The following is a 15,917-nucleotide window of genomic DNA, read 5'->3' as shown; positions in this document are numbered from 1 at the left end:
CTTCTGAGGTCCTTATCCAATGTTGCCTCTTATAAAGTGTTAGACTCCCTCTAAATCTGATTTTCCTCAAGAACATCCTCGAGACTAAGGAAAAGATCAAGGAAAATAGCTCTTTATAGTACATATAAAGATATAGATAAGAGAGAGAGAGACTACAATGAGTAGATAAATGAAATATATAAGGATAATAAATACTATTTGTACAAGTTGCTCCAATGAAAGTATTCCACTTAAAAACTTTACCTGATGTATTCATTTGTTGTTATCTTTAATGTGGGTTCAACATCTAAAGAGGATTGCATGTTTAACAATTATCATCAATAATGAAGTCGGTCACACAATTATCTATTTAATTGGCTCCCTTTAATCTGGTATAGATGTCTCATATCTCTTTAAGTATTCTTTTGAAGTGACTCTTCTTTTCTAATACAAGTGATCTTATGTAAAAATATCTTCTCTGTTAACTAAGAAAATATTTGTCACTCATTTGTTGAAACTTGTTAAGGTATTATGACCAGGGTTGGATATATACGGGGCTTGTCTTTAATACATTCTCCATGGTATGACCTATTAAAACTTAAGCCCAGAAAGTAACAATGAAGTATAACAATAAAGAAATCATTAGAGAGAAAATTAACACCAGAAGATACCCTGGGAAAACCCTTCTAGAATGAAGGGAAAAACCCAGCCACACAATGAAAGATCATTTTATTGATTATAAAAGTTCAAGTGTACAATATCCTTTACTCGATGCGAATATATAACAATAGGAGAGACTCTTCACATTATAACTGAAGGTCTCTTGAGATTCTCATAACTCCTATAATTAATTATGACTCTTCATGCCTCAATGCATGTAAATGACACATGTCTTTTACATTAATATTACAAATTAAACTCGTGTCCTTTTCAGCTGAAGATGAAGATGACAATAACAGTAATAACGTCCAAATTTTGAGAGATAAAGATCTCTATCACAGTTACAAACTTTAACACTCCCTCTTAGCAAGAGAGAGATCTTTAGCTGAATAGTCACATAAAACTGGAACAAAAAATATCAATGATAAATTCAAAACATAGTTCATGGAGTTACTCAACATGAAAACCTGTAATAATGAGTCATGTTCATGAAATCACTCATCATGAAAACCTGTAACAATGAGTCATATTCATGGAATCACTCAACATGAAAACCTATAACAATTACTTATATTCATGGAATCACTCAACATGAAAACTTGTAACAATGAGTCATATTCATGGAATCACTCAACATGAAAACCTGTAACAATGAGTCATATTTATGGAATCACTCAACATAAGAAAATTTGTAAGACTCACATCTAAGCCTTTATTCACAAACTCTCTCAACGTGAATTGTCATGGAATCTCTCAACATGATATCCAACTCCGTTATCAATTCAGAACTTATCTTCTTGCTAATGATATTCAATAGTTATATTTCAACATTCATATAGATATATATACACCAAAGAGATTCTTCTGTGAGCTTCTAACAAGAAAACAATAATACTTATCTTAAAGTTGAAGTTATGAGCTAGAATCAAAACCATATGATGATGCAAAATTGTGATCACATCCTTACACATTTCAATGTCATTCAGTGACAAAATGCTTTGCTCCCAGCACAGACAGGATTTCTCTTTTTGGCAATACTTGAATTCACCTAACACTTAAGATTAATAAATTATTGCAAAGAACAATAACTCTTGAATCAATATGAAATGCCACCGCAGAATGAATACTAATGCTCAAACATCAAACTTTTGAATAAGAGAAAGAAATAACGTTGGCCCATATACGGTGAGGTAACTCTAGTAGAGATATCTTTTAAAACATCAAAAGAATAATTGCGCAAAAGCAACTCACTCTGAATATTGGCCATGAAATGTCTTGCATATGTCACCTTAATCGAGAGCAATCAATAACCATTATAAACATGAAGAGATGAAAGGCCACGTCAAAATCATAGTTGCCATGCCAGCATAGGCGTTATGAAAGAGTCGACAACAGCAGAACTGACAATTCCATTGAATGTTATTTAACCTTTTAAACAACCATATATGATAGGTGCTGAAGAATAAAATCAGAAATGCTTGAGTGATACAAATAAACATTTCCAACCCTCCAATATACTAAGATACCCTGGCATAACATCAACGTCATTGGTTATAGATTCTATGATGGCTTCCATTGCAATTGTAAGATATGAAGCTCTGCAAGATATAAGACATGGTCTATCCTTGGGAGATGAAAGACATGCAGATATTTGAAAACTTAGAGCGGTTTTGAGAAAGCACGATAACCAAACGATTTCTTCATACTCACTCCAAAGCATCAAATAAAAATAAAAATGATTGAAGTATGAGAAGATAAACAAGTCGAAAGATAAGGAAACAAAAAACATGTCAAAATGAAAGCATCAAATGACATAGACGTTGAGCGCTACTCTCCCAAAAATGTTCTCACCAAAATTCTTTTTGCAGTTGATAAATTCAAGAAGTCTATGTTACCATCGGGCTCTAGAAAAATAGCAGACAACTTTTCACAACTCCAAACCTTCCACTCAATCTTGTAAAGACTAGGCCCTCATACTGCATGATGCAAAGACAACCATGTCAAGCTAGGTCAACACCCTCACAATCTAAACCAATGACCAATTCATTTAGAGGTGACGGTTCAAGAAATGAACATGGAAGTTGTGATGCTTCCATAACAATATGTATAGGCACAGGTGCCAAATAACCGTTTGATTCTCCCATATTAAGCTCTAGCACTAGTGCCTTACAGCTGATCTCCTTATCATTGGAAATAAAACTACTGTCATGAAACTTGAAACTTGGACTCTGATAATTCTCTCCAAATCTCAACAACCTGGCTTTGATACCATGTTAAAACTTAAGCCCAGAAACTAACGATGAAGTACAACAATAAAGAAATCATTAGAGAGAAAATCAACACCAGAAGATATCCTGGGAAAACCCTTCTAGAATGACGGGCAAAACCCAACCACACAATGAAAGATCATTTTATTGATAATAAAAGTTCAAGTGTACAATATCCTTTACTCGATGCGAATATATAACAATAGGAGAGACTCTTCACATTATAACTGAAGGTCTCTTGAGATTCTCATAACTCCTATAATTAATTATGACTCTTCATGCCTCAATGCATGTAAATGACACATGTCATTTACATTAATATTACAAATTAAACTCAAGTGTCCTTTTCAGCTGAAGATGACAATAATGGTAATAACATCCAGATTTTGAGAGATAAAGATCTCTATCGCAGCTACAAACTTGAACATGACCAATAGTCTTCGCTCTTTACCTTATTCTCGATGACAAGTTCTTCGTACCTTCTTATTCGCTTAATCGACCTACTAGCTTTTATTGGTTCTTGTGATTTATTAATACTTGCTAGGCTTGATCCACACTGTGACTCGACCTTGGTTCATGTGGTGGTATAATCATATTTTGTCAGACTTCTTGACAGTCTGTATTCTTTGTTTTGCATGCAGTCATTGGTTGCTTTGTCTTATGTTGCCCAATACATATTTCTCAAATAATATCCTTTCTTTCATGCGCTAACTAGATAACATTTCAATGTCTTCAAGGGGTTTGCTTGTTTCTACCATCAATGACTCTACCCATGTTGACATTGTAGGATATCAACATAAATCTATCAACACACATTAGTTCTGATTGGAAGACAACATCTAGATTGAACGACAAAGATCAAAGACACACTAATCATTATACAACATGTTAAAGCAACTCAACAAGACTTTCCCGAGTCTCTGGTGATATTCCTAAGAGGTTAACTAATCCCTTAATAAAAACATTACAAATATTCACATATCTACACACATAAGTAACAATAGAGCATAAAACAAACCATACCTTTCCAATTGTTAACCATTGTTGGCTTGTACAAGTGTACAATTTTCCGATTCTTATGGCACCAATTTTCTTTCAAACATTTCGCTTATAATGAGAACAGTTGATAATATCCTATCTCACAAGGTTTATGTTCAGGTTTCACGAAAAATAAATTTGGAATGAGTTCTTCAGTTGATAGAGTTCATATCCAAAAATTGTGATTGAATTCGAATAATATAAATATGCAGTTTGTATGTTTTAATATAAGAAATAAATACACGAGAGTGTGAAATAAATATTACTAAGTAGGTTTGAAATCTGCATAAAAATTGTCCTCTTATAAATCACAATAAATTAAACTATGAGAAACATTTTGAAATACCAGTTTTAAAGATGTTTTTTAGTCAATATGTGACATTCAAAAGTTAGGCCTCTAAAGCTTCAAAAAGGATCCAATTCATGAAATGCAGTTGTTAAGTGTTCATTGCCCCAGCATGCAAATTTTGAACTTCACTTGTCCTTGACTTTTTTGTTCAACACCTTGTATATAACACTTTGTAAGAACCCCTGCGAGCTCAAACTCTGGCAAACACTGGATTTGCTTCAATTGTGAATTTTTGACATTTTGTCAAACATTTTGTGTGCTAGCTTTGTGTCCTGATTTCTGAATATAAATATGTTTGATTTGAATGGTTTTGCAATTCTAAATCATATACCATTGCATGGAATTTAAAATGTCTTGCAACTATGCACAAATATCTCATTTCCTTTTATTCCATACATTTCCAGTACAATGGATGGCTCTGAATGAAGCCACCTCCAGGGTCAATATTAATGGTATCTTGGAACCAATTCAAAGTGCTATAATAGTGAAGAATTTACAATTCCTCAAGCTGATAATCGAGCGCCCTTGTTTCATTTGTGTTTTTTCATAGATGTTCAGGCACAGATCTCTGTGATGTAAAACGGAGAATTTCAAAAACATACCGAGCTTTGGCCAAGGGGATAATCCAGCAAGATAAAGTAATGAGATTTTGAACTTATTTCTTGCCTACGTTTCTCTTAATTATTAACTACAGTTGATCTGAATATAATTTGTTGGCATAAACAATGCAAATAGCATGCACAGTATTTGAGAGGACACTAGTATGTTGAATTTTCTGAGCATAAAAAATCAACCTTTATATTAATTTTTAATGGTTTTATGGTTTGGTATAAAAAAATATCTGTTCAGATTCTTATTCAACAACCAATTGGGAAAATTGAATATCCAGGAGTTGGAGGAGGGCTCTATGCTGCTTCCTCAACAGGTATCTCTATTCCCATTGTGTGATTAATATTTTTTGTTTGTCTGATTTGTTGGCATCATTATTGAGTTTTCTAATTTTCCTTGATGAAGTATTGAAAATTGAACATTTATTTTAGATTTCAGTTTCTTGATATAGAATATTACAAATCAGATGAATGTGCTGTAGTTGGCTTTTGCATGCTTATTGTGCTTCAGATATGTGGTTGCTACCATTTCAGATGGAGAGTTGGAAATGGCAATATATACGATATATTGATTTATAACACTGAAATATTCAAATGGAACATACATGAATTATTCTTAAGCACATGTTATCAAATGCTTGTAGATAAATATAAACATTACACAGAGACAGAAAGAATAGGAGTGCTTTCGTGTTTCTCAAATGCTGTGTGCATTGCTTTTAAATACAATTTTGCTTTAAGTGAAGAAGGGACCTTTCTCAATAAGAATAAATGGAGTATAAATAAGATGGGCCATGAGGACTGCGTAGAGTGGATGGCAATGTAATCCTTTAAGAAAAGGCCCCTATTTTTTTTATAAAATCTTTTGAAATCTTTCTTTTTAAAAAATCACGAAAACAATTTTTTTTGCAAATCTTCCCTTTTTTTTGAAAAACATACTAATTGTATTGGCAATTTTATGCACATCTTTATAAATTCGTAAATAAATCCCAGTGAATCCTGGTGAACACTAGTTATAGATATTAATTACCTAGGTTATCAGTACGCTTGGAACCTGTTCCACACCTGTCTGGTACATCTCAGTCCTGGTTCGCCTGAGGGCACACCTGGCTACATGCTATATCAAATACACTAAGTTGCTGGTATGGGTATGTAACACACACCCAATTTCATTATTTTTGCTTCTGTTATGGTGTTTAGAGAAATAACTGAATAATACAGAAGAGTTTTGTTTGTGTTTGCACAATAGATATATTTACATTGCAGTGATAATTGAACAGAAATAACAATATATAAAAGTAACCACAACCAACAAATAACAGAAAATACAATATTGAAGCAAACTAGAGATTTCTAATGTTCAGTTTGCTGACGACACTGCCATCCTGTTCAAATGAGAGCAGAATAATTTGTTTTATCTTATTTATAAATTGGACCTCTTCTGAAAAGCCTCTGGTAGTAAAGAGTTGTTATCCAAGACCATACTACTTGGGTGGGATGACAATCGACCATTGTGGTGGGATAAGTTTAGTATATCGGTTGGGGAGGCCTGAATCATATAGTCAAATATCTCGTCATTCCATTTGCAGTGAATCCAAACATCAATGATATGTGGATTTGGGATAAAGAAAAGATAGTTAAAAAACTGAATAAATGGAATAACAATTTTCTCTCTTTAGCCCGGAGGGTGCAGGTTTGCCAGAAAAAAAATTCTCTTATTCTGTTTACTTCTCCTCAGCATGGCTGTTTAATCATAATCGATTTGGCTTCTTACAAAAGATTATCAGGGATTACCTATGGTTAGATGGAAAAGGGGGTAAGAAAATCCATGCTGCTAGTTGGGAATGATGTACCAGGAGCAAAGAGTTGGGTGGCTTGGGATTGAATGACTTGGGGTATCAGGGTGTAGCCCTTGCTGTTAAGTGGATCTTTAAATCCAGTCAAGGGGGTGAGCCATGAAAAGTGCTGTTTACACACAATATTGCCCTTCACATCCCTCCAAAGGTAAATTCTGGATTGGATTAAAGCAAGAAATCCACAAACATCAATATATCAGAACAGTGTACAAAGCCATTTGTAATGTCCCCTTTTTAGGTTACTTGGACACTATGTGAAATAATGAATGCAAATGTAGATATATGACTCATGATATTTAATAATGGATACTAGTTAGTGAAATATACATATGAATAGTAATTCCAAATTATAAAAACCCCTTCTGACCTTCTATTCGCTTGCTGAATGAAATGAAGAATGTTTTCGAATTTTGTGCTTCTTTCTTTCGATTTTATTGAACATAGATTAAACCACAAAATGATAATGTAAATCACAACAAATTTAATTACGAATTTTCAATTTATTGCATCCATCCAATTACAAGTAATTCTGAAATGATTGAAGAACAATAGGAACCTGATTTGGCAAGTTAATCCTGAATGCTTCAATCTGTCCTCTAATTGGCAGAATTCTATTGTAGGAGGGGATATAAATCTCACCCTTGACTCCACGTGTTTGCTGAAGGCACCACACTTTCCCAATAGAGCTGGACATTAATGGCATAGATAGGACATTATCCACCTTAGGCAATTTGATGATGGATGGAGGATGACTGGGATGGCAGAAATTTTGTGCAGCTGATTTGAATCACAATTACCTTAGATAGATGGCAGGGTTCCAGTAATTGCAGACCCTCAAAGATGGAAATCGTCCTCCTTAAATGGAAAATGACATCTGCTGTAATTATCCTGAGTCCCTCTTAATGCAGCTGCAGGTCATAACAGTGAAATTGCAGGTTACTAATGCTGGATGTAGTGACATCCAGCCTTCCCAAATCCAAAATTAGACTTAAGATCTCCACATAGATTATCACCAGTTGGTGATCAGTAATTGCTAGAAATTGTGCCTCGAGGATAATTCCAGAAATTTGTCCAAACAGTCTTTCCAACACAAATTGTTTCACCAGTATGTAAATCAATGGTTTCCTAGGCAATTCGTTATTGAGCAGTCTAATCAATGTATTCAGTCTCTAGGCACAGTAGAAACAGTGGGAGATTCTTGCAACTTGTTATACCACAGCAACAAATTGCACCCCAAACCAAACTTAAATAATTTTCAGAAAATGTTCTCAAAACCCTTAGCCAGATCAGAAGAGGAGAGAATATAATAATAAAGATTATTCTCCTTAGCCACAGAAAATACAATAGGAGATGTTGGCCAATTGTATACTTAACACAATTGCCAAGAACTTCTCAGACTTAACCCTTATACTTCAGCAAGGGCATACAATTCAAAACTCAGGAAAAGCCACAAATGCAACAAAAGAAAATATATATTCAAGTGTGCTTTTCCCAATGAAATGAGCTCTCATTTAAATCTTTCGTTGGCCAAAGTTTCCTAAAAAAATTCACTTCAAAAATTGTGGAAGTTTCCCAAAAGAACTCAACACCTGAAACTTTCCAACGTACTTTTTGGAAATATCTTTTTATATCATTATTATAATCATATAAATATCATTATAATAATGCAACTTGATAATTATTGAATAAATAAGAGCTCATGCAATTATTAACCTTATTTACTGTAGGTGACGACTAACTGCCAAAGCCACCCACTGCACTGCCAAAAGTAGAATTACTAAAATTAGTAAGTCCACAACTGGGACCCCCAAAACACCTTGTCAGCTCACGAGGCTCGCTATGATGAGCCAACTCCATCAAGTGCATAGACTTGCCAAAAACAAGGACACTATAGTCCTGCCTTAAAATTTCTTGTCCTCAAGCAATCCAACATCATACAAAAACCTCCATCGGGATCCCATGAGAAGCAAGTGACGTTCCTGTCATCAGTGAACCATCTGAATGCCAATACCATCATTAGAACTAATAACATGACTCGCAATATAGTGCTAAATACCTGTGTTGGTGATGTAAAAGTCGAAACATCACTAATAGACAAATCCATAGGAGATCTCAACACACTCTCCTTCATTATACCTTCCCAATCATCCTGCAGACAATCCAACTTAGGCTCAGACCAACTCTGTACCCGATGCAAATTCTGAACATGTGAGTCAAATACCAAACTATAAATACTCATCACCGTATAAACTCTATCATTAGTATGATTATCTTCATTGACATCCTCCTGCTGCTGTGATGACTCATCCTCAATCACATTAGTGTAAACCCACATACTACGATTCACTGCTCCCTTCGGCCTTAACACACAGGTATGACCTTTAGAGAAAGACCCTTTGCACCAAAAGAAAAGCTGACGCCTCCTCAAATTCTCTCTAGAAGTGTCATCAAATCTCCCCATTGACTTACCCTTGTCCTCTACAACTGGTGGGGGCTCATCATCGGTCAAAAGAGAAGAAGATTTCGAAGCAACCTTGCTTTGAGAAGAGGACTCCAAGTCTCGTGCCTTCCTCATCGCTACTTGGAGAGAAGATGGGTCCAAGGACTTCACCCATCCACAGAGTGGCTCGGTCAATCCCTCCATAAATAACATCACTTGTTTGAGCTTTGAAATATCATAAACCATGACTGAAAGCCTCTGGAACTCACCGATATAACTCTCCAATCCACCGGATTGTTTCAGCTGAGCCAACTCACGAAAGTACAGCTCCAGATCCTTCCTATCAAATCTCTCGATCAAATGATCCATGAATTCCTGATAGGAAGTGATCTGATCATGTCGCAAAGAAACTAACCTATGGTACCACCAGTCATGGGCAGCTCCGTCCAGATGCAACATTTCAAATCTAATAGCATCCACTTCTAACATAGGATGCAAAGCCAAATATGTGTCGAGCTTATGTATCCAAGCTCGAGCTATAACTCTCTTGGTACCATCAAAGTGCTCTAATATTATCTTACTGGCAACTTGCTATAACTTAGTCTGTCAAGGTCACTTTCTCTCAGGTATTGACTTCGCTCTAGAATGCTTCCGTTTTTCAGTTAGGAACCTATCAAAATTCAAATGATCTTTAATATCCTGTGGTAAAGCATCCCACTCTGTAAAGTGTGCAGCACGTCATTAGCAAAAGGAATGGCCTCAAACTCAATACTGACTGCATCCACCTCAGGTCTCAAAAACGTGGGCCTCTGCGACCTATCATGAGCGCTAGTATGTATGTTAGCTCTGTTAGCTAATTTGCCACGATCCTTAACTCAAACCCGATTTGCATCTCTGTACTTATCACCATCTCAAGTTCTATTGTCAACTCGAGATCTATCAGAACCAACAGAAACATCTCGAACTGTCTACCTACTCTGTCCTCAATGAAGTGCTATCTACTGTAGAGTATTAGACAACTGTTGTATCACGCCTGTCATCTGCTGTTGTCTGACTACTAGGTTCCTAAATGTTTGCATAGCCTCTCTATGAACATCAACATTTCTAACTCCAGACTCGCCTGACCTGCCTAGGTTACCAACAAAACCAAATTGTATCTTAGGTTCACCTTCCCTAGGTGGAGTGGTACGTCCTCTTTGGGTATAGTGCCTACTTGGCATGAATCTCCTATCATCAACCATGATATTAAATAGAAAATAATGGATCAAATACTGACTGCAAGTCTAACCAAGCACTGACCACTATCATTTGATTTAGAGCCCAATTCCTGTAGGTTGCCAAGAAACCGCTCTGATACCACTATAATAACTCCAATGGGTTATAATTTCTTCAAACACCAAATTCTTTTATAATTCAGTTGTTTGACATTTCCTCAAACACTTTGCAAGCAAGTTCTAATACCACTGTAAAAACTCCTTCTGACCTTCTATTTGCTTGTTGAATGAAATGAAGAATGTTTTTGAATTTTGTGTTTCTTTCTTTTGATTTTATTGAACATAGATTAAAGCACAAAATGATAATGTAAATCACAACAAATTTAATTAGGAATTTTCAATTTATTGCATCCATCCAATTACAAGTAATTCTGAAATGATTGAAGAACAATAGGAACTTGATTTGGCAATCCAATCTTGAATGACTTGATCTGCCCTCTAATTGGCAAAATTCTATCCTAGGAGGGGATATACGTCTCACCCTTGACTCCACATGTTTTCTGAAGGCACCACGTTTTTCCAGTAGAGCTGGACGTTAATGGCATAGACAAAATGTTATTCACCTTAGGCAATTCGATGAAGAATGGAGGATGATTGGGATGGCAGAATTTGCGTGCAGCTGATTTGAATCAAAATTGGCTTAGATAGATGGTAGGGTTCTAGTAATTGCAGACCCTCAAAGATGGAAATCATCCTCCTTAAATGGCAAATGACATCTGCTGTAGTTATCGCGAGTCCCTCTTAATGCAGTTGCAGGTCATAACAGTGAAATCGCAGGTTACTAATGTTGGATGTAGTGACATCCAACCTTCCCAAATCCAAAATCAGACTTCAGACCTCCACAAAGATTATCACCAGTCAGCGATCAATAATTGCCAGAAAGCGTGCCTCTAGGATAATTCCAGAAATTTGCCCAAACAGTCTTCCCAACACAAATCGATTCACCAATATGTACATGGATGGCTTCCTAGGCGATTTGTTATTGAGCAATCTCACCAATGTATTCAGTCCCTAGTAATAGTAGAAATAATGGGAGATTTTTGCAACTTGTTATACCACAACAACAAATTGCACCCCAAGCCAAACACAAATAATTCCTAGAAAATGTTCACAAAACCCTTAGGCAGATCATAAGAGGACAGAATACAATAATAAAGATTATTCTCCTTAGCCACAGAAAATACAATAGGAGATGTTGGCCAATTGTATACTTCAGCACAATTGCTAAGAACTTCTCAGACTTAACCCTTATACTTTAGCAAAGGCATACAATTCATAACTCTAGAAAAGCCACAAAGGCAACAAAAGCAAATATATATTTAAGTGTGCTTTTTCCAATGAAATGAGGTCTCATTTATAAGCTTTCATTGGCCAAAGTTTCCTAAAAAAACTCCACTTCAAAAATTGTGGAAGTTTTTCAAAAGAATTCAGCACTTGAAACTTTCCAACATACTTTTTGGAAATATCTCTTAATGTCGTTATTATAATAATATAAATATCATTGTTAATGCAACTTGATAATTATTGAATAAATAAGAGCTCATTTAATTATTAATGTTATTTTCTGCAAGTGACAACTGATTGCCAAAGCCACCCACTGCACTGCCAAAAATAGACTTACTAAAAATATCAAGTCCACAATTGGTACCCCCAAAACACTCTGTCAGCTCATGAGGGTCGCTATGATGAACTAACTCCATCAACTGCATAGACTTGCCAGAAACAGGGACATTACACAAATGCTATGGTAATGGAATTGCACTAATGAATTGTGATATTGGAAGTGAACAATGAATTATGATGCAACAATATTATGCAATGTACAATGGTAATGATAATGAATTATGTAATAGAAATGGAATATATATATATGGGAAAGACAACATAAACAAGTATAAGTATGAAGCAATTATTAGCAATTAACAAGATAAATAATTATTAAATCATCTAAGTACTATTCCCATTAGTAAACCCACCTAATCGTTAGAAGGAGGCTCTTCTCAGATTTACCTAACCCTTTCATTAACTCTTAGTTAGGCAACCATCATGTTAAGGATCTCTATTAATGAGTGAACTCTTTATCAACACATACTTGGTAGAGATCTTACTTTTAACCAAGCCTCTTGTCTGTAACATATGCATAAGATTAATCATTACAATATATACATAATCTCTAAGAGATTCTCTACAAATCTCTCTGTGGATTCCAATTTGGAATACCGACATTCAATTAAGAATGCCCTCCATGAAGTTCTTACTTGGTCTTTATGACAACTACAAAGTTCTTATTTGAAGCATGATTATTAATCCTTGACTGGTAATTCTAGCTACCAAATTATTCATATTTATTTCTGATATAAAAAATATCAAATGAACATACCTCTAGGTCCCTTTAATTCTGCACTGTAAAATCCTTCATAGAAAATATATTATTTTAATTCTCTATATTCCTTCTCAATATATAGATTAATTAATTTAGTTCTCTATTTCCTCTATTTTGATGGTTCTGCTATCCAATTCTCTTTTGTTGGTGTAAATATGTATTTACTATTTACATTTACTTAGGTTAATGCATTATTTTATTATTTTATTTTGTGAGACACTTAGGAGTTTGTGCACCTTTTTGAGTTGTCATGTTGACAACATAGAAATATGCAATTTTATTTCAGCACATGGTGTGTACAACACTCGAGTTTGCATCATTCACTGAGTTGTTATGTTGACAACACAATTATTCGCACTCCCTTTTTAGCGCATGTTGTCTACAACACTGATTTGTGTATTACACCCTTGTAGGCTTATCCTCACATCATCACACTTAATTCCGTGCTTAATGGAGGATAACCCATATTTGGTGGACATGTGCCTAGTTGTATGACTTATCATGTAGCTGATTTCGAGACATTCTAGATGTATCTCGTAAGCCTTTATATACAGGTACTCCTAGTGTACTCTTATGAACTCATATTGAATGAATATATCGTCATTTTGATCATACTTTTTCTTTCTAGTCTATAGTTGTGCTTGTGTTTGAGTTCTTAGTTCCTGGGTGAATTTTGCCCTAACACAAATTCTTACATGGTATCAGAGCAATTAATGAAGTTCATACTCTCTTTCATTGTTGATAAAAAATAACAGAATTACAGATTTGAAAATGAATTAAATAGATCAATAAAAGATCATACCCAGCTTTGCAAATCGAGCCTTTGGGTTCCGATTTGCAAAAGTTTTTTGCCTCACAGTCGACTATGGCCTAAAATAGGCAAATTTATAGTCGATCTTCATAGAATCGTCGCTCTGAACACAATGGTGAGGTCTGCCTAGGCTCTAGATGCTCCCAATTGCAGCTGATGCTCCAGATTTGAATTGGGTCCCTTTGAGAGATGAAGCAACGAGGTCTCCAGTAGCTATGTGACGAGTATCTCCCTCAGCTCTAATAGCTTGGAGATTTTCTCATCACATAGCTGTTTGAGACCATTGTTGCTTGAGCACCTTAGCCTGAATTTGGAGTACTGCAGAAATTGGGAGCTTCTACAGCCAGATCTGACCTTGCCATTGCATTTGGAATGCTGATTCGGTGAAGATCGACTATAAACTCGGCTATCCTAGGCCAAAGTCGACTGTGAGACAATTTTTTTGCAAATCAGCAGGAGGCCCTGATTTGCAGTTTGGGTATGGTCATTTGCAAATCTATTTGATTCATTTTCAGATCTGTAATTAATTCTTTTCTCTACGTTTTTTCAAAATTTTTTTTTGGCCAGGCGGCCTAGTAGAGAAATTTTTTTTGGTACAGGAATCGAGCTGTCAGATCCTAGCCCTGCACTCTGTGTAGAGAATATTCTATCCTGCAGAGAATCTTCATACGGGATATACATCACACGATGTGCTTCATCCTGAATCTGGCAGTGTATTTACACAAAATTTATGATTTTACTGGTTGGCGTGATTGTGGATCCTTATGAACAACAGTTGTCGGAGGTCTCTTTGTCAGTTGAAGAGACAGATGGTTCTTTGGAATAGGTTCAACAGACATCCTTGCTAGATCTGCATTCGTTCTTTTCAACACAGTTGGAAGAGGTGAACACCAGTATCAACACAGGGATACTTGAGTAGGTTTCAGGGCCACCATACATCTTCAAGATTGTACCTTTGCCTTTGTTTCTTCCAAAGGGGAGGAACGTCATCCTAAATTGCACCTGCCATGTAGGCTCTAGACACGTTAGCATTTGTGCCATGTCATCCATATGGCCTCTGCCACGTGTCTGTCTGTACGACTGTACGGCCATGTCATCCTTCCACGTCACCTAGCTAGTTTTTCACTGATGTCAGCCTGTCACTAGGTAAAATTTGACGACTGTCTGACCATCAAAACCAAGGCTTTTTCAACTACTCCAATGGCCGTTTGACTGTCAAATTTAAGATAGCAGTTTTCTTGCCAGACCCCTTCAGATTGCTTTTTGATTTGACAGCTTGACTTTGCGAGCCCATAACTTGGTCATCCGGACTTTGATTCATGTGCAATTTTTTTTGAAATTGGGTAGAATTTCCTGAATTTTTCAGTGGTATTCTTTTCTGGTTTTGGTGCAAAGATTTTTTAGAAATTGCATTTTTTGGTGACTGTACCTGCTTACTCTTGCATTTTGCAACTTCAAACTCTCTGTATGGGCACATCTGGTCACTTTTTCAAATTCCTTTTTTTTTGAAAGTGCGTTATTTTTTGTCTACTTTCTAGATCTACAGTCAGATTTTAGGGTTGTGAGGACAAATTTCTTACTTTCAAAATTAAGCGTTTTTTCGCATTGTAAAGCTTTGATTACTTTTTTGAATTGTTCTACATCTGAGCTACAGTGCTTAGTGATAGATTTGAGCCTCAAAAGGCAGTTGTAAAAGTAAAATTAGAAAGTCCACTTTGTTCATTTTGACAAGTGGCCCATTGTACATGCACTACTTATAAAGTGCTAAAAGCATCTTTTTTGGGGGGGTCTTTTGATTGAGTGGAAAGGGGGGTGTGTACTGTGTTTTGTGTCTCTCTTTTGTGCTCTTTTCATTTTCTACATCATGGGTTCATTTAAATGTCCACCTCTAACTTCACGCAATTATTCTACATGGAAAGATATTGCATGGAGAAGATTAATGGAAAATAGGTTATAGTCTTTATGTAGATGGTACAATTATCAAACCTACTGATGCTAAAGAACTCATTGAATAGAAAAAACAAGATCAATAGGCTTTAGGAATTATCAGGAGTTGTGTACATAGAGATCTCTTCTTTCACATTGTCAGTTGTACGGAATCCAAACCTGCATGGGACAAACTTGAATCATTGTATGGTAAGGTGGATGAAGAAAAGGGATTTAAGATTAAGGACGATCTACTTCTCTTGGATCCAAAGAACTTTGACAAAATTAAGGATTACATCAACAAAGCCAATGAGTATAGGGCACTT

The 15,917-nt window shown here is 35.6% G+C and overlaps 1 protein-coding gene across 10 annotated transcripts in view; it reads left to right on the top strand.

The window, feature by feature from the left end:
• LOC149552570 (Pseudouridine synthase family protein) overlaps positions 1-15,917 on the top strand; it is a 249,888-nt gene that overhangs the window by 116,976 nt on the left and 116,995 nt on the right. For all 10 annotated transcript variants that reach the window (XR_016352956.1, XR_016352955.1, XR_016352957.1 and 7 more), the window contains 2 exons: positions 4,844-4,931; positions 5,143-5,218. Coding sequence is in view for 6 of the 10 variants with exons in the window: in XM_089788168.1 (XP_089644294.1) it covers positions 4,844-4,931; positions 5,143-5,218 (164 nt within the window). In the remaining 4 variants the exon portion in view is untranslated. The remainder of the gene's footprint in view (positions 1-4,843; positions 4,932-5,142; positions 5,219-15,917) is intronic.

This window comes from Cupressus sempervirens, chromosome 6 (genome assembly GCF_028749045.1).
Source record: "Cupressus sempervirens isolate cs-2001-9-10 chromosome 6, ASM2874904v1, whole genome shotgun sequence".
In the NCBI taxonomy this organism is placed as follows: domain Eukaryota; kingdom Viridiplantae; phylum Streptophyta; class Pinopsida; order Cupressales; family Cupressaceae; genus Cupressus; species Cupressus sempervirens.
This window is presented reverse-complemented; position numbering and strand designations above follow the sequence as displayed.